We start from the raw sequence: 25,634 nt of genomic DNA, 5'->3' as shown, positions 1-25,634 counted from the left end.
TTATGCAGTGGAAGAGCCGAGCACATATGCTGACTAAGGATCAAGGAGACACAAAAGATGGTTGGTTTCTATGGCAAGAATGCCTAAGCTAAGGATTGAGAAATTCAGACAAAAAGAATTACATTTCCTGCTCCAGGAAAACTGAATGAACACTAAAGTAACCCAAGGTTTAAAAGGATGAGAAAAGACAGTTACAAGTGTTCTATATGGAAGCCTTACCAGAAAATTGGCTATCAACAGATAAAAGTGGCAAAAAGACAGTTGCTGCTTCTTTACCCAGAAAGCAAAGGGTCGTGTCACCCACAGTTAGTTAGGCAGTGATGACGGTTACTGGTTCTGTGTTGGACAAAATTACAAGTAGAATATCTTTACATCGAGACCTGAGTGGCAGGTTAAGTTTACTAGGCTTAGAGAGCAGGCAGTTACAGAGCCTGCACTGGAGAAACTAAACGGAAAGTTGCATTTGCCATGGGTTTCCTGAATGAAAAAATAAAGCAATTGCACCTTGTAGGGATAATGGAATTAACCCTTTCAGATTTTGTCCACTAGCCAGTTTTGTCTGTCCCTTGTGCACCTACGTGTACTTCTCTTATCAATATATAATTAATTTTGAACTTTTGTTGGGACTTTCCGATACAAAGTATGCCAAAGTATATGTCTCATAGAAAATGACACGCAGAATTGGAACTGGAATATAAAATTGAGGCCAAAGGCCCGGTGCTGGGACCTATGAGGTCATTCAACGCTAAAATGGAAACTGACAGTAAAAGGTTCGAAAGGTGTAAGAGGAGGAAAACCTCACCTTGTTAGGAGAGGGTGGAAAGTAAGATGGAAGAAAGAGAATATGAACTGAGGTGCAGTAAACGAAATGAAACGGGTTGCGGCTAGGGCCCAAAGGGATGCTACAAAGAACTTAAGTAATGCCTACAGTGCACGCGTGAAGTGCACTGACGGCACTCACCCCACTACAGGGCATATGCAGAAAATATTGTCAGAATCTCACCAGTTGAGCGAAGGATTACTGTATGAAGCTTTACGTCATCAGAACTCAAAGTGGAAGACTTTCTCTTCCTTCCAGCACACTGCCACCCCTTGGTAACTAATTTTGGGTTTCTGTCTGCATCTGGTGTTGCTAAATAGTAACACTAGACATCACTTATACTGAGAACAGCCCAGGCATTAATGGCTGCAAAGATACAGTTGTACGGAATACCCCGACCAAGATTGCTGTTATAAACCCAATTTAACATTCTCATGTGTAAAACAGCTGCTCTCTACTGTGACAGGCTCATACATTTCCTTTGATTTTTTCGGTTGTTAACAATTTTCAGTAACGTGATTGACAAATTCAGTTGACTTTTGACTTGTACATTATTAACGCTTTCAGAGTGCTAAACATTAAACGTGAGTCACTGGTATACAGGTGTAACAAGATCATGACTTTTCCACAAACCAGTAAGCATTCTCTTTCCTTTTTACTTCTATCTCTCTCTCTCTCTCCATTCCTATTAGACAGCAAAGACAACCAGTTTGTCTAAATAGATCCTTTCTTCCAATTCACGAACGATTAAAAATATTTCACCGACTCACCTTCTGTCTACAGAACTTTCTCACATTCTTGGTTCCTTCTTTGTTTCTTTCTCGCTTCTGATCATCGCTTTGTCACCAAAGCTATTTGTTTGAAACACTTTAAAGCCTTTGTGAAACAATAACGACTTTTTCCAGACTTCGGTCTAAAACTCCACGTTTTCTTTAGTTCCTTCTCCTCGCAAAACCTCGAGCTCTGGGACAAAGCCTCCACCCCACCCCTTAGACTCATGCTCGCACCTTTCTCTTTCTCTGTCTCTCTCTCTCTTTTCTCACATCCCTCCTCTCTCTCTCACTCTCTCTCTCTCTCTCTCTCTCTCTCTCTTCCCCAACAGGAATGTCTCAACAGGAGCCCATAAGAGAGTTGTGGGTTCCTCCCGGCCACCAGGGAGGGCGGTTCGTCTGCAAGACGACCGCCCGGGTGTTCGAGTAATTCCTGACCACTTCTCGCTCCTCGATGCCGTCCAGCCAATTCTCGTAGGCGTTGAGGGCTTCTGACGACCGATGGAGGCGCCTTCTGGTTTCTTCGGCAGCCACCATCTCCGATTTGACGCTGTAAGAATGTCGAAAGTAGGGGTCAACGGAAAGGTTTCTCGTTCGGTCTAGTTGTCGTCGGTGCGTCAAAGATATATATATATAGCCCATACATTATCCCCCGTTTATATATATATATATATATATATATATATATATATATATATATATATATATATATATATATATATATAAGAAACCATTCTTGTTTCATTAATTTGAGAGCTACTGAAGTTTACGCTTTATGCTACAGAGTATTGTCGACTTAATTTACTTATTATATTAAGTATTATCATTCGTAACTTTAATATGATCACGAAGAAAGAAGATAGTCTCATAGTTCGTAAAAATTTACAGATGTGTAAACTTTCAGCAGTATCATACTCTACAACTTTATTAAAAATGTATTTAGTTACTCTTGTTAATCACTGTTTAATTTACCCATCTTTTATTCTATTTATCTATTTGCTTATTCCATTATCCAAAAACTTAAGACCTTCCAGCGTCCAAAAATTTCACGGCAAACCTTACTAGACTTTCTGGAGCTTCTCTCCTTCCTCGAGGAGCTTCTTCTTCTTCCAGTGGCTGTAGGCGAGGTCGGCCACTTCCCTCTTCTCCCGAAAATCCTCTTCCTCTTTCCTCTTGCGCTCCTCCTCTTCCTCCTTCAATCTTCGTCGTTTCTCTTTCCCTTCGTGAATCTTCTGCTCCTTCCACGACAGGAAAATCTGGGAAGAAGAAGAAGTTTCTTTTTAGGACGGGAATTGTGGTGTTTAAGGGACGCAGGAGAGAGGAGAGAGGGATTCCACAGGTAAAGAAGCAGTTCCTGAACTGTGACATAGGAAATTAGTCATTTCCACACTGCGAGATGTGGGAAGAGGGAAACTGACGTGTGTTACAAATATTAATTTCCCGATAAATTCAGAGGCGCAAAGGTCAGGATAATACCACTGACGGCCATACTTGCCTAACTGCGCGCAAAGATCTTTCTGGCTTAGACGATGTAAAAATAGTCTCATATAGCATAAATTACTTTCTTCTAAAGTTTCATTTCATTTAACCTCAGAGATGTACGAGAATTTATCTAGAAAGACAATAGGACAGACCTACAGAAAAGCAGACAGACCAGTGTGTGTGTGTAGAGGACACAGCAGTCTTTTACGCATGCGCCAAAATTAGGACACTTGCTATGAATATATTCTCTTAGGATATATATATCCTATTACGATGAAGTTATATAACAAAAATTTTGAGTGAAAATAACATTTAGAAGTGTCGAAAGAAAGGTCAAAAGTGGCCTCAAATTTGGCCAAAAAAATTAAAATTTAAATTTAATAACTGCACTGACTTTATTATCATAAAATGTTTGAATACGGAGCCCAGATATGGGTAATGAATAATATAGATGCAAGTTATTGAGTGTAATGATTATCACTCATAACACACACAAAAATGGCAGAGAGAGAGAGAGAGAGAGAGAGAGAGAGAGAGAGAGAGAGAGAGAGAGAGATTTTATAAGTCTACGGGAATGTCATACCACATTTCAGTTTTTAAAATGCATTTTTTAGCTCTAAAATTTTACTAGAACATACGAAGAATGTCATACCACATTTCATATATTTTTAAATGCATTTATATATATCTGATATATTTACTAGAACATATATATAATATATATATATATATATATATATATATATATATATATATATATATATATATATATATATATATATATATATATATATATATATATATATATATATATATATATATATATATATATATATATATATCAAATTATATATAGATCAATATATATAAATACAACTGCCTTATCAAAACCAGTAAAATCTTGACTTATGAAACCTAAAAATCTTTTTGGATCCGATTACTACAAAAATCCTGCGTAAATCCGATTTTGAAAAGCAAATGAGGTATATTCTGTACTATTTATCCAGTCTGGAGCCAAGCTCCGAACTCGCTCGCGTCGGCGACGGAAAAGTATTCCGTTCCTTGACCTCCGCTCATAAGTAGATGGGCGATGATTCAGTCTGCTGACGTAAAGGTGATTGCATAAGCATGTTTCAGGAACTGACTCACTCAGGTATTTGCGAGGACATAAGTAGGTCTACGCATACTGAATCTAGGAGTGACTCACTCATGTACAGTATTTCCATGGACATAAGCCTACACATGCTGAATCTATAGGTGACACTCATTCATTTCCGAGGACACAGACCTGATTTTAGGAGTGAGTCACGTGTTTCAAAGGACATGGGTATATGTATATCATAATGAATCTAGGAGTGACTCACTCACATATTTCTAAGGACACGGACCTACACATACTGAATGTAGGTGTGGCTCACTCATTTCCAATGACAGGTCTATGTATACTATATTGAATCTAAGAGTGACTCACTCACGCATTTCTAAGGACACAGCTCTATGTATACTATACTGAACTAGGACACAGACCTACACATACTGAATCTAGGTGTGACTCACATTTCTAAGGACACAGGCCTATACATACTGATTCTAGGAATGACTCACGCATTTCCAAGGACACTGGTCTATGCATACTGAATTTTGGTGTGACTCACTCACTCATTTCTAAGGACACAGGCCTATACATACTGAATCTAGGTGTGAATCACTCATTTCTAAGTACACAGGCCTATGTAAACTGATTCTAGAAGTGACTCATACATTTCCAATGACACAGGTCTATGCATGCTGAATCTAGGAGTGATTCACTCACATATTCTGCTGACTCTCGAAATGACTCACTCATGCATTTTCAAGGGCATAAGCCTGTAAAATGAATGTAAGAGTGACTAACTCGTACATTTTTAAGGACTAAGGCTTATACATACGGAATCTAGGGGTGACTCATTCATTCACTTCTGGGGGTACAGGCTGACACCTAATAAATACATGAGCAACTCACTCGCTCATTTTAAGGGCATACCTCTACAGACAATAAGTTTAGAAGTGACTCACATCTACAGTTCCACAGACATAGGCCTATGCATACAAAATCTACAAGTGACTCTCATTTCTGATGGCATAGGCCTGTACATACCAAATCGGGGAATGACATATTTCTAAGGACATAGGCCTATACATACTGACTCTAGAAGTGACTCACTCATACAGTTCCAAAGACGTTTAACTATGCCTGACGACTCTAGACATACCTCACTCACACGTTTCTTAAGGGTATAGGTCTATATGTAATAAATTTAGGAGTGACCTACCCATCCATTTCCAAGGACATAGGCCTATTACATGAATACTCTAGAAATGACTCCCTCACACAATTCCAAGGACCTAGGCCTATGTCTGACAACTCATGGAGTGAGTACACAGTTTCAAAGTCATACATCTATGCCTGATGACTCTAGAAGAGACTCACCCACAAAGTTCTATGACTCTAGAAGTGACTCACCCACAAAGTTCTAAAGACACAGACCTGTGCCTGATGACTCTTGGAGGGACTCACTCTAGAAATGACATTCTCACACAGTTCTGAAGACGTAGATCCATGTCCGACAACTCTTGGAGTGACTCGTGCATTTCAGAGGACATAAGCATACACATAATGAATCTAGGAGTGACTCACTTATTTCTAAAGACATGAGCATTTACATACAAAATCTAGGAGCGACTCACTAAGGCATTTCCAAGTATACTCACTCACTCACTCACGCGTCACACAGTTCCAAAGACTTAGACCTATGCATACTGAACCTGGGAGTGACTCACCCATTTCTAACGACTTAGGGTTATGCCTCACTCACTCACTCACCATCTCGGCCTCCTCCTTCTTCCTCAACTTCTCGATCTCCTTGTCCCTGAGGACGTCCCTCTCCTGGCGCTTCTTCTCCCTCTTCTTCTTGGCCAGTTCGATCTTCTCCGTCTCCCAGGCGATGACGGCCGCAGTCACCTTCATCTGCTGCTCGTCCTTCTCCTTCACTTCGTCCTGCTTCTTCGACTCTTCGTCCTTCTTCTTCTCCTTCTCCTTCTTCCTCTGCTCCAACTTCTTCTCCTTCCACTCGGCCACGGCTACGCTCACCTTGCCTTCCTTCTCCTGCTGGATCTGAGTGAGGGCACGACGGGGCAGTCAGTCCTCTTAGACCTACTCTTAGCTCCCGGGAACCGGTTTACAATCATCTTTATTTCGAGTTGTTTTTATTACTAAAATGATCTTGATTACGAGTTTCTTTTATTACTAAAATGGTCTTTATTACGAGTTGCTTTTGTTACTAAAATGATCTTTATTACGAGTTGCTTTTGTTATTAAAATTATCTTTATTACGAGTTGCTTTTGTTATAAAAATGATCTTTATTACAAGTAGCTTTGTTATTAAAATGATCTTTATTACAAGTAGCTTTTGTTATTAAAATTATCTTCATTACAAGTTGCTTTTGTTATTAAAATGATCTTCATTACAAGTTGCTTTTGTTATTAAAATGATCTTTATTACGAGTTGCTTTTATTATTAGCAACTCGTAGTAATAGCAACTCATAATAAAGATACTTTTATTATTAAAAGTATCTTTATTACGAGTTGCTTTTATTATTAAAATTATCTTTATTATGAATTGTTTTTTATCATTATTTATTTTGTTTGCGTGTCTGTTCCTTTGCCTTTTGATTCTAATCTTTGATATTTTGTTTGCAGGATTATGCAAAAGAAATGAATTTATGTTAATCAAAATATTACGACTGCAGGACAGAATCTAGTTTCGAAGAACTGGTTTGAAAATATTATTATTATTATCATTATTATTATTATTATTATTATTATTATTATTATTATTATTATTATTATTTATTATTATTATTATTGTTACTATTTTTTTCGTTTGTTTTTGCAGGATTAAGCCTTTTGGGTGTTTATTTTATCTAATAATTTTCTAAATAAATAATGATTTATCTACTAATTTGTTAGATCAATGATGTTTTATCTACTAATTTTATAAATCTATTTAATTTTTAAGGCAAATGACCATTTATCTACTTATTTTTCTTACAAAAGTTCTAGTTTATCTACTTAATTTTTAGAGGAATTCTGATTTATCTACCAAATATTTATATAAATACTAACTTATTTACTCAATTTCTTAGATCAAATGTTTTATCTACTACGATTTTAAATAAATGCTGAATTATCTACTTAACATTTAGATAAATGCTGATTTATTTAAGCAATTTTAGATAAAACCTGCTTTGGCTATAAAATTATTTGGATAAACACTGATTTATTTACCTAATTTTGAGATAGAAGCTGATTTATTTAATTAATTTTGAGATAAAAGCTGGTTTATTTATTTAATTTTCAGATAGAAGCTGATTTATTTATTTAATTTTGAGATAGAAGCTGATTTATTTATTTAATTTTGAAATAGAAGCTGATTTACTTATTTAATTTTGAGATAAAGCTGATTTATTTAATTTTGAGACAAGCTAATTTATTTATTCAATTTTGAGACAGAAGCTGATTTATTTATTTAATTTTGAGATAGAAGCTGATTTATTTATTTAATTTTCAGATAGAAGCTGATTTATTTATTTAATTTTGAGACAGAAGCTGATTTATTTATTCAATTTTCAGATAGAAGCTGATTTATTTATTTAATTTTGAGACAAAAGCATATTTATTTATTTAATTTTGAGACAGAAGCTGATTTATTTAGTTAATTTTGAGACAAGGTGATTTATTTATTTAATTTTGAGACAGAAGCTGATTTATTTATTTAAATTTGAGACAGAAGCTGATTCATTTATTTAATTTTGAGACAGAAGCTGATTTATTTATTTAATTTTGAGACAGAAGCATATTTATTTATTTAATTTTGAGACAGAAGCTGATTTATTTATTTAATTTTGAGACAGAAGCTGATTTATTTATTTAATTTTGAGACAGAAGCTGATTTATTTATTTAATTTTGAGATAGAAGCTGATTTATTTATTTAATTTTTATTTTTATTTAATTTTGAGACTGATTTATTTATTCAATTTTCAGATAGAAGCTGATTTATTTATTTAATTTTGAGACAAAAGCATATTTATTTATTTAATTTTGAGACTGATTTATTTAGTTAAAGACAAGGTGATTTATTTATTTAATTTTGAGACAGAAGCTGATTTATTTATTTAAATTTGAGACAGAAGCTGATTCATTTATTTAATTTTGAGACAGAAGCTGATTTATTTATTTAATTTTGAGACAGAAGCATATTTATTTATTTAATTTTGAGACAGAAGCTGATTTATTTATTTAATTTTGAGACAGAAGCTGATTTATTTATTTAATTTTGAGACAGAAGCTGATTTATTTATTTAATTTTGAGACAGGAGCTGATTTATTTATTTAATTTTGAGAGAAGCTGGTTTATTTATTTAATTTTGAGACAGAAGCTGATTTATTTAGTTAATTTTGAGACAAGCTGATTTATTTATTTAATTTTGAGACAGAAGCTGATTTATTTAATTTTCAGATAGAAGCTGCTTTATTTATTTAATTTTGAGATAGAATCTGATTTATTTACTCAATATCTTAGATTATTGATGTTTAATAAACCAGTTTTTTAAATGCTGATTTATCTACTCAATTTCTTAAATGTCGATTTATCTGCTGAATATTTAGATAATATCCTTACTCTACAGAGTATACAACTTTGTAGAGTCAAAATTCATCTAAAAAGTCAGTAAATAAATCGACAATTACCTAAGAAATTGAGTAGATAAATCAGCATTTATCTAAATATTACGTAGATTAATCAGCATTCATATAAGAAATTTTATAGATGAATTAGAAAATTTTTTTTATAAAAAATTAAATAGAAAAATAAGGATTTGTCTGAGAAATCAGGCAGCTAAATCAGAATTTATCTAAAATTAAGTAAATAGATCAGCATTTATATCAAAAGTAAATAGATCACTCATCATTTATCTGAGAAATTAGGCAGCTAAATCAGAATTTATCTAAAATTAAGTAAATAGATCAGCATTTAAGTCAAAAGTAAATAGATCACTCAGCATTTATCTGAGAAATTAAGAAGCTAAATCAGAATTTATCTAAAATTAAGTAAATAGATCAGCATATATGTCAAAAGTAAATAGATCACTCAGTATTTATCTGAAAAATTAAGTAGCTAAAGCAGAATTTATCTAAAAATAGGTAAATAGATCAGCATTTATGTCAAAAGTAAATAGATCACTCAGTATTTATCTGAGAAATTAGGCAGCTAAATCAGAATTTATCTAAAATTAAGTAAATAGATCAGCATTTATCTCAAAATTCAGCAGTCATAAATATTCTCTGTGTATTTCTAAAAACGTTCATTCCTGCCGCATCAGGCGACAGGTCAAGCAAAGTCAGGTGAGGTCAAGTTACCTGTTTCACCCTCACCTGAGACGTGGAATAAAACAGTGATTTTTCCTGTTCTTGCTGTTAGAGAAGAGAGTAGAATATAGGACAAAGGCCAAGCGCTGTGACCTAGAAGGTCGTTCAGCGCTGAAACGGAAATTGACAGTAAGAAGGTTTGAAAGGTGTAACAGGAGGGAAACCTCAGAGCAGTTGCACTATGAAACAGTTGTTAAAGAGGATGGAAAGTCAGACTGAAGATAGAGAATAAGAGTGGAGGTATATTAAAAGGAATGAAAGAAGTTGCAGCTACAGGGGCCGAAGGGACACTGCAAAGACCCTTAAGTAACGGCTGCAGTGCACCACGTGAGGTTCACTGATGGCATACCCCCCCTACTGTAGGGGTGTTCTTCTTCTTCGAGTTAGCTCTTCGCCTCTTAACCTCTTGTCCTCATCACTGCTACGAGTTGCAGAGCCTAAGAAGAAATTCCTTCTTCTGTGACGCACGAAAGTTGTGGAATTACCTCTGGTCTTCAAATGTTTACAGGTTTTTGTTAGAATGAGCTGATTTGTTGTTTATCTTTGTCTATTTAATTTTTTTTAACTGATGATTTATCTACTGAAGGTTTTGGATGCATTCTGATTTATGTACTTAATTTTCAAATGAATGCTGATTTATCTACTTTTTTGGATAAATGCTGATTTATCTACTTTTTTGGATAAATGCTGATTTATCTACTTTTTTAAAAATACTGACTTATCTACTTTTTTGATAAATGCTGATTTACCTACTTTTTAAATAAATCCTGATTCATCTACTTTTTTGGGGATAAATGCTGATCTATCTACTTTTTTTATAAATGCTGATTTATCTAGTTTTTTTGGTAAATGCTGATTTATCTACTTTTTAGATAAATGCTGATTTATCTAGTTTTTTGGTAAATGCTGATTTATCTACTTTTTCTGATAAATGGTGATTTATCAAATTTTTTTGTTAATGCTGATTTATCTACTTTTTTGGTAAATGCTGATTTATCTACTTTTTTTATAAATGCTGATTAATCTAGTTTTTTGTAAATGCTGATTTATCTACTTTATTAATAAATGCTGATTTATCTAGTTTTTTTGTAAATGCTGATTTATCTACTTTTTGGTAAATGCTGATTTATCTACTTTTTTGATAAATGTTGATTTATCTAGTTTTTTGGTAAATGCTGATTTATCTACTTTTTTTATAAATGCTGATTTATCTAGTTTTTTTGGTAAATGCTAATTTATCTACTTTGATAAATACTGATTTATCTACTTTTTGGTAAATGCTGATTTATCTACTTTTTTTATAAATGCTGATTTATCTAGCTTTTTTTTTGGTAAATGTTGATTTATCGACTTTTTGTGATGAATGCTGATTTGTCTAATTTTTTTGGTAAATGCTGATTTATCTATTTTTTGGTAAATGCTGATTTATCTACTTTTTTGATAAATGCTGAGTTATCTAGTTTTTTGGTAAATGCTGATTTATCTATTTTTTTATAAATGCTGATTTATCTAGTTTCTTTTGGTAAATGCTGATTTATCTACTTTTTTATAAATTCTGATTTATCTACTTTTTTAGGGATTAATGCTAATTTATCTCATTTTCCTGATAAATGCTGATTTATCTACTTTTTCTGATAAATGCTGATTTATCTACTTTTCTGATAAATGCTGATTTATCTACTTTTTTGATAAATGCTGATTTATCTAATAAATGCAGGTTTATTTACTTTTTCAATAAATACTGATTTATCTACTTTTTTCGATAAATGCTGATTTATATACTTTTTTCGATAAATGCTGATTTATATACTTTTTTCGATAAATGCTGATTTATCTGCTTTTTTCGATAAATGCTGATTTATCCACTTTTTTTCGATAAATGCTGATTTATCTACTTTTTTCGATAAATGCTGATTTATCTACTTTTTCTATAAATGCTGATTTATCTACTTGGAAGTTTAATTGCAACGAGTATAAACTGCGTTATTTATAAGAATCACATTCCTATTACGGCTGTACCATCATTATACGTTGTTGATTTTACCACATTTCCGTTGCATAGAGTCGAAACATTTTATCATCTCTGTTTTGACTGATAGCCTCCCTCACGCCGCTGGATGTGGAACAGCCTCCCTTCAAAGGACGTCGTGCAACTGGAACTTCTTCAGAAGTTCAACCGAAGCTGCAATGCATTACTATCCCAATACTATTCTCCTTGCATTTTAATATGTTTTTATCTATTTATTAATTTATTTTTTCTTTTTCAATAAGTGAGATCTTCTTCTGTATTTCTTAGCACCTCTACTTCTTCCTAATGAACACCGTAATATTCTTTTGAAGCTTGAATTCCAAGTCAATGGCCCCTGTGGTGGGCTTGTTCCATATGAATAAGGTTTCATCTTCTGAATAACAATAATGACATCAGAGCTGTTGTATCGCAATATACCACCTGTACACTAGACAGATACAAGTACTTTGAAAATGAATATTGTCTATTACCATGTACATAAAGTTTTTATAAAAGTACGAATGGACTCACTTTTCTCTAGAATGACCAATTACGCATATATGTAGAATTGAATAGAATATAGAATTTAGGCGAAAGGCCAAGCGCTGGGACCTAGGAGGTCATTCGGCGCTGGAAGGGAGATTGACTGAAAAAAGGTTTGAAAGGTGTAACAGGAGGAAAACCTCTTGCAGGTGCACTGTGAAACAATTGTTAGGAGAGGGTGGAAAGTCTGATGGAAGAAAGAGAATGAGAACGGAGGTACAATAAAAGGAATATATATATGTATTATTATTATTATTATTATTATTATTATTATTATTATTATTATTATTATTATTATTATTATTATTCAGAAGATGAGCCCTATTCATGTGGAACAAGCCCGAATGGGCCATTGACTTGGAGTTCAAGCTTCCAAAGGATATTATGGTGTTCATTAGGAAGAGGTAAGACGAGGTAATTATTAAAAAGAAAAAATAAGTTAATAAACAATAAATTAATAATAAATAGATAAAAATGAATTAAAATGCAAGGAGGATAGCAGTGTGATAGCAATGCATTGCATCCTCACTTGAACTGCTGAAGAAGTTCCAGTTACACATCCTCAGAAGAAGGGAGGCTGTTCCAGTCCTTCAATGGTGTGAGGAGGGACAAAAGGACCTCCGGAACTGAAATGCGTCACAGACGTTTTTAATGGAGTGAAGGAATAGAGAATTGAGGCTTGTGACTTCTCTTACCGCCTCCTTCTCGCGCTGTTCCTCCTGAACCTTCCTCTTGGCCTTGATCCTCCGGGAGCGGATCTGTTTGCAGCGCCGGAAGTACCACTCTTCGTAGATGGCCTGGCTCAGCGTGGCCCTCTGAGCTTCGTCTGTTCCTCCAGGAGGGGGGAAGTCGGGGTAAAGGGAGGGGTAAGAGGTAGGGGGAGGTGGGGAGGGAGAGAGAAGGGGTTGTTGTTAAAGTGATTTGCTTTCTATTGGTTTTTTCAGAGTAAATTTAAAGACATGTTTTGGTGTGCTTTGAGATTGTTGTACTTGATTATCAGCTCTCTCTCTCTCTCTCTCTCTCTCTCTCTCTCTCTCTCTCTCTCTCTCTCTCTCTCTCTCAATAAACTTGTTTGTTGTAGCAAAACAACGTTAAAGCAGTTTACGAAAACAATTATAAATTTATCTTTCCTCTCTCTCTCTCTCTCTCTCACACACACACATATCTGTGAAAACATTCCATTTCCAGTCACGTTATCGCATACAACTCCCAACTATTTCCATGCAGTTAACTCTGTCTCTATTAGTCTGTCGGCCTCTATTAAAAGAACAACTCCATATCCTTCTGTCAATGTCAATATTAGCATGTCAGCCTCCATTGATAGAGCACATCCTTATCCTTCTGCCTGCTTCAGTATTAGTTTGTCAGCCTCTAATGATAGAACCTATTCTTATCCTTCTGTCTCTCTGTCAATATTTGACTGTCAGCCTCTATTGACAGCGCCAATTTTTATCCTTCTGTCCATTTGTCACTATTTGTCTGTCAGCCTCTATTGACACAATCTTGTCTTTTCCTTCTGTCCATCTGTTAATATTTGTCTGTCAGCCTCTATTACAGAGCCCCTTCTTATCCATCTGTCATATCTGTCAGCCTCTATTTGTCTGTCAGCATTTCAGCATCCGTCTGTCAATGACAGGGGATCCTTCCTTCTGTCTAATCCATCTTCTGTCCATCTGTCATTATTTGTCTATCAGAGGGCCATCCCCTCCTGATCCTTCTGTCATTGTCAGCATCCGTCTGTCAGCCTCTATTGACAGAGCCCCTCCTTTCCTCCTGCCTATCTGTCTACCTCCCTCTCTCAAATACCACAGGGTCCTCTACAAACTCACCCACTTGGAGGTCCCTTAAAGTCTCGGGCTCCTTGACCTGGGGTATGGCTAAGGTTACATCTTCCAGCGAGGTCGACCTCTTGGTCACACGGGTGTGGAGCTTCCCCTCGCTCTGCCAAGACTGCGAGGACGAGGATCTCGGCGTTCTGTTGGGGGGAGAGAGAGAGAGAGAGAGAGAGAGAGAGAGAGAGAGATTATAAGTCAGCTATTCAACGTACCTCTTGGGTCATCTGGATTTATCTTTTTCAGAAGCCCAGTTAACAATAAGAAACAATTATGCACATTTTAAAATGGATTATTCAGGACTTGTGATCTGCAGGCCAAACTCCTCTCCACATCGGTACAAGTTGTTTTTGGAGTGAAAGTCAGTATCAGCCAATGGTAAGTTTTCTAAGATACCAGTCCATGTCATTCAATGGTAAGTGTTTCACAGATAACACCCCATATCAGTCAATAGTAAGTTTTTTTAAGACGACAGTCCATATAAGTCAGTGGTCAGTTTTTTAAGATATTGGTCTGTCTCAGTCAATGGTAAGTTTTTTAAGACGACAGTACATATTATCAGTCTACAGTAAGTTTTTAAGACAACAGTACATATCAGTCTATGGTAAGTTTTTAAGACAACAGTACATATTATCAGTCTACTAAGTTTTTAAGGTACATATCAGTCTATGGTAAGTTTTTTAAGACAACAGTACATATTATCAGTCTACAGTAAGTTTTTAAGACAACAGTACATATCAGTCTATGGTAAGTTTTTTAAGACAACAGTACATATTATCAGTCTACAGTAAGTTTTTAAGACAACAGTACATATCAGTCTATGGTAAGTTTTTTAAGACAACAGTACATATGGTAAGTTTTTATCAGTCTAGTAAGTTTTTAAGACAACAGTACATATCAGTCTATGGTAAGTTTTTTTAAGACAACAGACAACAGTAAGTTTTTAAGACAACAGTACATATCAGTCTATGGTAAGTTTTTTAAGACAACAGTACATATTAGTCTATGGTCAGTTTTTTAAGACAACAGTACATATCAGTCTATGGTAAGTTTTTAAGACAACAGTACATATCAGTCTATGGTAAGTTTTTAAGACAGCAGTACATATCAGTCTATGGTAAGTTTTTAAGACAACGGTACATATCAGTCTATGGTAAGTTTTTAAGACAACAGTACATATCAGTCTATGGTAAGTTTTTTAAGAAGACACTGCATACATCAGTGGTAAGTTTTTATAAGATATCGGTCTATTTCAGTCAATGATAAGTTTTTTAAGATAACAGTACATATCAGTCAATGGTCAGTTTTTTTTAAGACAACAATCTGTATCAGCCAGTGGTCTGTTTTGAAGACAACAGTCCGTATCAGGCGACAGTATGAAAATGTAAATGTTTTTTTCAGAAAAGTGAATAAGACTGTTCTTGTCCAACTGTAGAGCACTTCCAACAATTTATGGCTGAATTTCTTATCTGCAAAGCTGTTGCATAGAGAGATATTATGAAATATAACAGTGTCTCTTATCAATTTTCAGTTCCCTAATATTTTATATATATTAAGAAAATTTCCTTCCCAGGAGATATTTCAAATCCCAAAGGCTTAGGATTTTAGGTCAGTGCCAACCCACAGCACCATGAAGAAACTTCTTCTCTTAGATTTCACGGCTCTCAGTGGAAAACGCATCTGAAAAAATACCTGCAAATCAAGAAGTTAAAAGAAGTCATTTTGGTCATCACAACACGGGGTTGGTGTGTGTTTGTGCGAATGCATATGTGTGTGTGTGACTTCGCGTCTGGTTCCTGGTTCCAAAGCACTCACTCCACAAACACAGTTGCGGGCACACTACAAGTGTTTGTGCTAGGTGCAGAGCTATTCAACTCTAAAGCTTCGCTTTATGGTATTTCTCTTTCACTCTTTGCAAGTATGCACTTTAATGTTGTATTTTTTCGGCATTGCTTATCATAACCACTTCCATATTCTATTTCCCTTCCAAAAGTTAACGCGAGATTACTAAGCTGTGTCATGTGGTTTGAGGACCGAGCCACGAAGAAGTGAGGACTTACTTGGGAGTCTTTGGAGCCGGCGGCGGGACCTTGACGCCCAACATCTGGAGACTCCGAGAGTAGTCCCCGAGGGGCCTGTGACGTGGGAGTTGCTGAAAGGTAAATGGAAGGGGTGAGAATCGACGTGAGAATCTGAGAATTTGGATATTTCCAATGTTCTCGCCCATGGGGGTGATGAATCTCTTCAGACGCATTTGGCAAAGATAAATGTTGAAACATGAAAATTAATTAAACTGTAAGGCTGCCGCACACGGGCACAGTGGGCACTGTTTAGTGAAAAGTGGCCCGCCACCTTCCACTAAAAGTGTCCCTTGAGCAGGCAGCCTAACGGTAAGAGAAAATGTTCATAAATGTTACATTAGATACAATTTTATGAAGAAAACTAATCGGCAGTCGCACATTTTCGAGTGAGGAGAAAGATTTGAGACGGATAACAAATCACTGCAAATTATATTCTTCTAGAAAACTTGTTAATAAAAAACGCCATTCAGTTTGATATACTCTATGGAGGAAATTGTTTAATAATTATTGTTATATTTTAATTTTAAGCCACTGTGATAATCTTCCGGGGATGCATATTCCCGAGACGTAACTGAGTACCGGGACCTTTCCCTGAAAAAAGCGGGATGCCATATCTTAAAAACTAACCATAGAATTTTCTTCAAAATAATCTCATCATGTTTCCCACACCCAAATTACTCTCATGCTACTAAACTTATTTAACCTAACCTAACATAACCTAACCTAACCTAACCTAACCCAGGGGCATGGCAAAAAAAAACCAGGACTGGTGCAATACTAGCATATATACATCTCAGGAATTTGCTTCCAGGAAACTTGTTGATAAAATACCATAGTCACTTAATGATATACTACAGCGAAGAAAAATGTTTAATAATGACTGAATCTTAATTTTAAACCACTGTGAAAAATTAGGTCATGGCACCCATGTCTTAGGTCAGCTTAAGAAGGTTAGCTCAGGCTCAAGAAAACAAGCTAGGTTAAAAAAAATCTAGAAAATATAAAAATGCAAAACCCAATTACTGTATCACATAGAGAAGATTTATAATATACAGACGAAAAAGGGAACTACTCATATTGAAAAAAAATTAAGAAGTAAAACAAAGATGTTGAAATGCCAAGGGTGAATGTCAGGAGGTCTTCTCTCAACACTTCTCAAGACCGAGTGACCGAGAAAAGTGGAGACCGGTCCTTCTGTCTGCACAGAAAAGATGAGAATTATTTCTGTTTGGACACACTGGGTGTCGGAGTTACGTCAGATGACAGTTGCAGAAGAGCTAGACCTGAAATGGAACATGGAATGTGGGCCAAAGGCCAAGCGCTGGGGCTTATGAGGTCATTCAGTGCTGGGGTACAAAGGTTTGAAAGGTGAGGTGTGACAGGAGGAAAACGTCAAAGTTGCACTGAGAAACAATGATGAGAGAGAGGGTGGAAGGTAAGATGGAAGAAAGAGAATTTGAAAGGAATGGAAGAGGTTGTCGAATGCTGCAAAAACAATTAAGTAATATGAGGAGAGGGTGGAAGGTATCTGAGATCTGGAAAACCTGATCTGATACTCCCTTGTTTAATATTAACTTGTCCAGAAGTAAATTATTATTATTATTATTATTATTAGTACAGTAAGATTATTAATGGAAGAGTAGTTGCAGTCTTATTAAAAGGATGGCTGTATTATGCGAATTTATCTTATAATGGACGCTGCGAAAGAACCGGAATATTGGAAGTAATGCGTCTGGGTTCAAGTTCAGTACCGTCGACATGTTTCGACCAGCTCGTTGGTCATCCTCTGGACGTGGTTGCAGAAGGTCTGAAGGTCTGAAGGTCTGAAGAAACGAGCACCTCGTTTCTTCAGACCTTCTGCAGCCACATCTGAGGATCTGAACGATTTGAAAACCTGATCTAACATCGCTGAGCCTGAAAAAGCGATTCATAAGGAGGATAGAAAAGACACTATATAAGATAAATTCGCATAATACAGCCATCCTTTAATTATTATTATTATTATTATTATTATTTATTTTATATATTAATTATTATTATTATTATTATTATTCTGTATATCAGGTTCACAATAATATTCAATGGTATTCTTGTTGAAGTTACAAAAAGCTTTTAACCTTGTCCTGGGTTATCTTCAGTCGACTGAAGATATTCGAAACTTTTGTAACTTTTTTTATAAAATCAACGCCATCATTTCCCGTTCTCGATCTAGAGAAGAAAGACCTAATTATTATTATTATTATTATTATTATTATTATTATTATTATTATTATTATTATTATTATTTCACCGCCATCATTTCATTACTGCTACTGTTTTTAATATAACTACAATTGTTGCTATTCCTATTCTTATTATTATTATTATTACCATAATTATTATTATCATAATTTCCATTTCTATAATTCTATACATGTAAGCCATGGGAAGGTACAGCGACAAAGCTACTTTTAGTAAAGTACATTCATAGGTACTTGAATTGGAATTGGAATATAAAGTTAGGCCAAAAGCCAAGTGCTGGGACCTATTAGGTCATTCAGCGCTGAAAGGGAAATTGAAAGTAGCAAGGTTTGAAAGGTGCAGCAGGAGGAAAACCTCAAAGCAGTTGCACTATGAATCAATTGTTGGGACAGTGGAAAGAAAGGTGGAAGAAAGAGAATATGAACGGAGGTACCGTCAAAGGAATGAAAGGGATTGCAGCTATGGGCCGAAGGGCTGCTGCCAAGAAGCTAAGTAATGCCTACAGTGCTCCACGTGAGATGCATTAACTGCACTAACCCCCTTACAGAGAACAGGTACTTGGAAGCACTATCTATCGGTCTATCTGTCTCTCTATCGAAATATGTTTTGTTTTTTTAGTTTAAAATAACTAGACGTTCGCTACGCATTAAAAAGAATAAATTTACATTGGGATTTCCATATTTTTTTCAGGTTATGCCATAAAATTCAAATACAGGTTCTTCGTGAAGAATATATTTAACCTGTTCATAATTTGACGAAACGAATTAATTATGATAAATTATCTGTATCATTGTATTCTTAATAATAATAATAATAATAATAATAATAATAATAATAATACAATTGTGAAAGTTCTGATGATGGCAAATTCCAGTAATAATAATGAAAATAATAATAAAATTGTGAAACTTCTGAAGAGAGAAAATTCAAGTAATAATAATAATAATAATAATAATAATAATAATAATAATAATAATTATTATTATTATTATTATTATTATTATTATCATCATCATCATCATCATCATCATGAAAATTCCAGTGGTATAAAATTCCAGTAATAATAATAATAATAATAATAATAATAATAATAATAAGAAGAAGAAGAAGAAGAAGAAGAAGAAGAAGAAGAAGAAGAAGAAGAAGAAGAAGAAGAAGAAGAAGAAAAAAACTTTACCATTACTGATACTACTATTAATGATAATCAAGTCAGTGTCGCCTGCAACTACGGGAACCACTTACTATGCGATTTCCTGGCACCGAAGGACCTCTCCCCATGATTTTCGGCTGGGTGACGGCTGACTTGGGACGTGGCTTCAGGGACGTGACGTCACCTACCAAGAAATAGTGGACAAAGTCAGACAACAGATTCTTTTGAGGAGGTCACTTAGGTCATTATTTGATCGAGGTCAGCAGTGGAAAACCTTTAACAAGGACGTTGGTTTGTTTCAGAGAGTGGATGGTACAGGTCATACTTGAGAGAAGAGGAAGAAGAACCAAGATAATTTAGGACTCTTGGTTTTGTCTCAGAGACTGGTGGGAACAGGTCACACTCTAGAGCAGTGAAGTTAACAAGGAAATGACCTCAAGAATGACTTCTAGGTCTACAGCTGAAAGACAGCCAAGTAGATTAAGCTAATTTGCTATCTAAAGTGCTGTCATTGTTTATGTTGACTGTAAAAGAATCAATACCAGAAAATATACACAAAGTTCATATTATATACTCCTACAGTACTCAAAAAATAATCCTCTTTTCTGAAAATTTTGAAGAAGTTCATTCTTTACCTCTGGAAGACTGTTCTTTCTTGCTCAGAACCCTGTTGATTCCGTTGTTCGTATTAGAGAGTCCCAGACTCCCTGTCTCTCCCCTGTTTCCTGAAGGCGGGGGCACTCCCTCTCTGGGCATCTTTGAGGTCCCTGTTTCTGGGGCATCTCCCACAGACGGGCCTCTGTCAGTTATTTCACCACAAGAAGACCTGGGCGAGTTGTCTCTCGACCTCCTAGCAGAGACAGGTCTGCTGTGCACAGGGCTTTTGGTAACCAGCAAGGGAGGTGGCTGGTATTTCGAGGGGGAAGGAGGGTGACTGCCCGGGTGAAGGTTATAATAGGCACTGGAAGCTCTGCTGTTGTCATGTGTGTCTGCAGATGAAAAGAGAAACAAATACCTCAAGTAACTGTTAAGTAACTCTTCCGTAAGTTCGCGTCCACTCTGCAGTAAAACATGTCATAAAGCCGCATCGGCGACTCATCACACACACACACACACACACATCACAAACAGGTTAAATACAAGTCAACAACTTATTGGTAGTCGCAACCGTCCTTTACATAATTTTCCAGTCTTTGTTATCGACTTTTGGTCACTGACTAGTCTTCAGTCTGTTTACGATATGTACAGGTATGTGATAAGTGTCCAACAAGTTTATTTGTATGTGATAAGTGTCCAACATGTTTATTTGTATGTGATAAGTGTCCAACATGTTTATATGCATAAGTTTTTAACATGTTCATATGTATGTGATAAGTTTCCAACATGTTTATATGTGTGTAATAAGTGTCCAACATGTTGATGACATGTGTTAATGTAGTATGGATGCAACCTCTCATGTCCACTCTCTCAAATAACCGAGCAAGCAGGTTATGATGACAAGGCGATCCAGTTGTCACCATAACAAGCTAGACCCATTTCTGTAAGAGGAAAAGTGACAACTGTAATTAGTCTTCTCTTGATTTATGAATAAATTTTTTGGCATTGGAATTGAAATATAAGATTTAGGCCAAAGGCCAAGCACTGGGACCTATGAAGTCATTCAGTGCTGGAAGGAAAACTGAAAGTAAAGAGGTTTGAAAGGTGTAAGAGGAGGAAAACCTCCCAGTTGTACTATGAAACAACTGTTAGGAGAGGGTGGAAAGTAAGATGGAAAAAGGGAATATGAACCGTGATACAGTAAAAGGAATGAAAGGGAGTTGCAAGTAGGGGCCAAAGAGACACTGCAAAGACCCTTAAGTAATGCCTACAGTGCGCTGCATCAGGCACACTGACGGCAGTACCCTTATACAGGGCTCCTATTTCTGTTACCTTGATGGGTCTATTTGTTAATTATGTTTGCCCTAGCCTAACCTTAAATATTTCCATTGTCATTCATATCTTCATCATACTGGGTCAATAAGAATCTCTGACCCGATCCCAATTTCTAATCTTGTCCTACTTTCCAAGGTTACTGACCTAATCTTTGCCCAAATACTAAAACTCAGTAGCAGATTAGTCTTCCGGTATCTGACATATGGGCAAACCTTTTCAAATTTGAAAACTGCATGATTAGTGTTACAAAACGAAAGAGTGGTCTTTGGAAAACAGTAAATATAAATTGTTTAACTCTTAGCAATTTCTTCACGCATAATCCTTTGTAAAACAGCTCATGAAAACAGTACCTTACAGAACTTATGATCCCAGAGTGCAAACGGATCTTAGAGTACCTATTTCTGGGTTAAATATTCAATATTATTATTTTTACTATTCACCACTATACCTCATAAGGTGAAGATTATTGTGAATATGATTATTACCTAATTGCATCGTAAATAGTCCTTGCCATGACAATTACTGAACGTTGAAACAAGGATGATTGTCACATGCAGAATACATAAGTCTCAGACACGTCAATACCTACAAAGAAGAATCATCTGCAGTGTTTTGCCTCTTTTATCTACCTCTACACACATACACAGACCGAGTCCCTTGCCAACGTGTCTTGTATAGTAAGCTCACTACTCCTGAACATTACACCTTACCTACCAAATGTATTTCCCCTATTCTCCCCATAAGACCAAACCACCTCTAAACATTCTGACCCGTCTCTGTTCTGTCAGCTACATACAACAGTCTCACCTTAATGACATAAAAGGCGAATTCACTCCAGAATTACTCAATACTTTCCAAATTTACTTCCATAAACTCTTCTCTTTCAAAGCTTTAAAGGACCTCCTGCTACCTTCCTCCTTCCACTCATTCAGTTATCCACAGTAAGGTTCTTTATTCCATCGTTCTGGATCCCATTTACCAAATAACCATACTCTTGCTATCATCCAATTTCAATTTTCTAACATTAAAGTACTCTTGAACTCTCACTAGTCTCTACAGCTTCTCTACTTCATCACCAGTCAACACTGTCATTGGCAAACTTTAACCATTTCGTGATTCTTTCACGTCTGCTGTCTTTATTCTACCACTTTTTCCCTCCATTCATTATCCTTCCTCAGACTTTCTTCAGTAGCCTACTCTGTCCACGAAAATATATAGCAGCCATAGAAACAATACACCTTATTCCACGCTAATTTTGACACCAAACCTGTCACTCTCATACCTATATATTTCTACGCATACTAATCTTCATCATATACAAGTAAAAAATGCGCCGAAGTTTCTTCGGCACAATCGAGCTTTCTGTACAGCGTATAATCAAGGCCACTGAAAATAGATCTATCTTTCGGTGGTCTCGGTATGATGCTGTATGAGCCGCGGCCAATGAAACTTTAACCAAGGCCCGGTGGTGGCCTATTCAATATCGTTGCCAGAAGCACGATTATGGCTAACTTTAACCTTAAATAAAATCAAACCTACTGAGGCTAGAGGACTGCAATTTGGTATGTTTAGTGATTGGAGGGTGGATGATCAACATACCAATTTGCAGCCCTCTAGCCTCAGTGGTTTTTAAGATCTGAGGGCGGACAGAAGTGCGGATGGACAGACAAAGCCGTTACAGTAGTTTTCTTTCACAGAAAACTGAAGTCTGTAATCACCTTCAAAACAATAACTTAACAGTGTACATGTTAAAACATTGCATTAGTATCACATCTCGATATCAACATGAATGTTTTCAATGCCGATAAGCACCGCATAGGCTACTACTTTTTCTCGACTCCTCACAATGGCCACATGACAAAAGTATTCCACCTGGCCTCCTCCACACAGCTGTTATAATTATCAATCCTATTTCAATTTCTCTGTAAAAATTCTACGCAACTTTATCATACCGTTGTTGTTCTTCTGTACTGTACATTCACAATAGCCTCTGTAACTAACACTCTCTACCTTGGAAAAGTCCTTGTTGAGAAATTAGTGGGTAGCAGGATTATATACATACATATATATATATATATATATATATATATATATATATATATATATATATATATATATATATATATATATATATATATATATATATATATATAGTATATATATATATATTATATATGACTATATATATAAATATATGATATATATACATACATATATGTATATATATTCATATATATATATATATATATATATATTCATATTAAATATATATATGTATATATATATATATATTAATGAATATATGATAATCAATTTGTATTTAACCCGCAAGTGTTTTTCATGCATCACTGAAGGTCGACAGGTAAATCTTATTCACCAGAGGCTAAAGAGACGAAAGTTTATAATGAGTTAGTTACAATGACAACTCTAGAGCGAAAACCTAAGTTTTCACTCGAAATGATCAACACAAAAGAACAATGACGGGAGAGTGAAGTTTTCGAAGCACCACCTGTCTACCTCAAAGAAGAGAAAAATAAACAGAAATCATATAATATGCTTTTGTCTATTAAGGAAAAACCGAATGGATTTCTCAAGACATTCTCGTCAATGTGGTTCCTACTTCCGGTTAATAATCATTGCACCTGGGCTAGAGAAATACCACAAAAATCTTCATTCTTATAGTTGTTTCTGAAACGCATAAGGGGAAACACGAAACGGCTGAAACGTTTTTACTTTATCCGTGGAGTTTCTTCTGTAATTTTTGCTTTTTTTCTTCCTACATGTTATTTTACTTTATATACGAGTATATATATATACTACATATATATATATATATATATATATATATATATATATATATATATATATATATATATATATATATATATATATAAATAATATACTGTATATATATTAATCTCAACAAAAAGAAACAAAAAAGGTATTCTGACAGGGTGAGGGTGAAGGGGGGTGGGGGTGTGTTTGAAGAGGTCCTACCAAAAACAACAGCCTTGCGAGAGTCTTCGGAAGAGCAGGGCGACAGCGAGCGCTGCCTGGTGGCGGTGATAAGAACTTTCATCTGATTCCTAGCCGAGGAAGGTCTTCCCCCTCGACGCTGCTTCGACGGCGAGGACGAGGCCGAACTGGAGGAATTGTTGCTGAAGAGGTTTTCCAGCTCTTCGTTCTTGTCCCCAGCAGACTCTTCTTCTTCTCTCTCCTCCTCCTCCTCGTTCACGTCTTCCAGTTTTCCCGCGTTTTCCTTCTCGCCTTCCTCGTCACCTTCGGCCTCATTTTCTTTATTTTCGTCCTCATTTTCGTTATCGTTTTCATCACTCCCGTTTTCATCATCCACTTCGTTTCCACTCTCCGGTTGCGCAACGTCACTATCACTGGCTCTCTCGTCTTCCTTAAACTCATCATCATCGTCTTTCTTCTCCTCTTCACTGTCTTCGTCAAATTCCTCCTCTTCGTACACTTCTTCTTCTACCACGTTTTCCTCCTCACTGCCACTACCGTTCGTTTCCTCCTCTCCCTCACTCTCTCTCTTCTCCTCCTCCCCATCATCGGAGTTTTTTCCCTCTCCTTCAGCCTCTTCGCTATCGACGCATTGAACATTATCTTTCGAGTCATCATCATCATTTTTGTTTTGCTTTTCATCGGAGTCTGCTTTCTCCGATTCCTCCCTGTCATCGCCGAAGAAACTGTCGTCACTGTCACTGGACATTTCGATAACCTAAGAGGAACTGAAAGACACTCGCTGTCCACTGGAGAAGAAAGGTCAGTTTCACTGACAAAAATAGAGCGACTGAAATTTGAACGGCACCCTAAGTGCCGCTTGAGCAACGTAGGTCTAATGCTCTAGTCTGGTGCCAGATTGAACCGATTCCTATCAATAATATTAACTTCTATTTTCCGTATGTTGATACTGGTGAATCATAATATCGATTATTGTTTCCTGAACTGGTTAATTAATACTTTTTAAACTCGAGTGCGTAATACGTATGTAAGACACCGATGACGGGTTTGTTTACAACCGTCGCCATAGCAACCGGAACACTTCATGTGACATTTAGACTCAGTTCGATATATTTTCAATTTTTAACCATGTTCGTTGAAACTGCATTCTTGCATCTGATCACTAACCATACTGTGTTTGCTCTAAATACTATCAGCAAAGCCTGACACCTAATAAATAAAGGACTCAAGGTTCTATTAACTAAAATCTACAGCCTATCCGTGCTGCATTGATGATGCTTTGCAGATGAGATCAGTGCGGTATTCACTCGCTCAAGAACAACACAAATACT

At 35.8% G+C, this 25,634-nt stretch overlaps 1 protein-coding gene across 2 annotated transcripts; it reads right to left on the bottom strand.

Moving 5' to 3' along the window:
- Nucleotides 1-830: 830 nt before the first annotated feature.
- LOC136829918 (microtubule-associated protein 9-like) lies at nucleotides 831-25,634 on the bottom strand. Of its 2 annotated transcripts, XM_067089075.1 has the most exons (9): nucleotides 24,325-25,634; nucleotides 20,031-20,384; nucleotides 19,488-19,579; nucleotides 15,984-16,075; nucleotides 13,921-14,066; nucleotides 12,787-12,917; nucleotides 5,936-6,226; nucleotides 2,653-2,846; nucleotides 831-2,140 (listed from the first exon to the last, which is right to left on the bottom strand). In XM_067089075.1, the coding sequence occupies exons 1-9, from the start codon at nucleotides 25,049-25,051 to the stop codon at nucleotides 1,930-1,932; spliced, it is 2,238 nt and encodes a 745-aa protein (XP_066945176.1). In that variant the 5' UTR covers nucleotides 25,052-25,634; the 3' UTR covers nucleotides 831-1,929. The 2 variants fall into 2 exon arrangements, with proteins under 2 accessions (XP_066945176.1, XP_066945178.1); XM_067089077.1 differs by lacking the exon at nucleotides 5,936-6,226 and having other exon boundaries at nucleotides 1,855-2,140; nucleotides 24,325-25,144.

The sequence above is a fragment of the Macrobrachium rosenbergii genome, chromosome 45 (assembly GCF_040412425.1).
Source record: "Macrobrachium rosenbergii isolate ZJJX-2024 chromosome 45, ASM4041242v1, whole genome shotgun sequence".
NCBI lineage: Eukaryota > Metazoa > Arthropoda > Malacostraca > Decapoda > Palaemonidae > Macrobrachium > Macrobrachium rosenbergii.
Note: the sequence above shows the minus strand (reverse complement) of the source record. Positions and strands in the feature narration are given on the sequence as shown.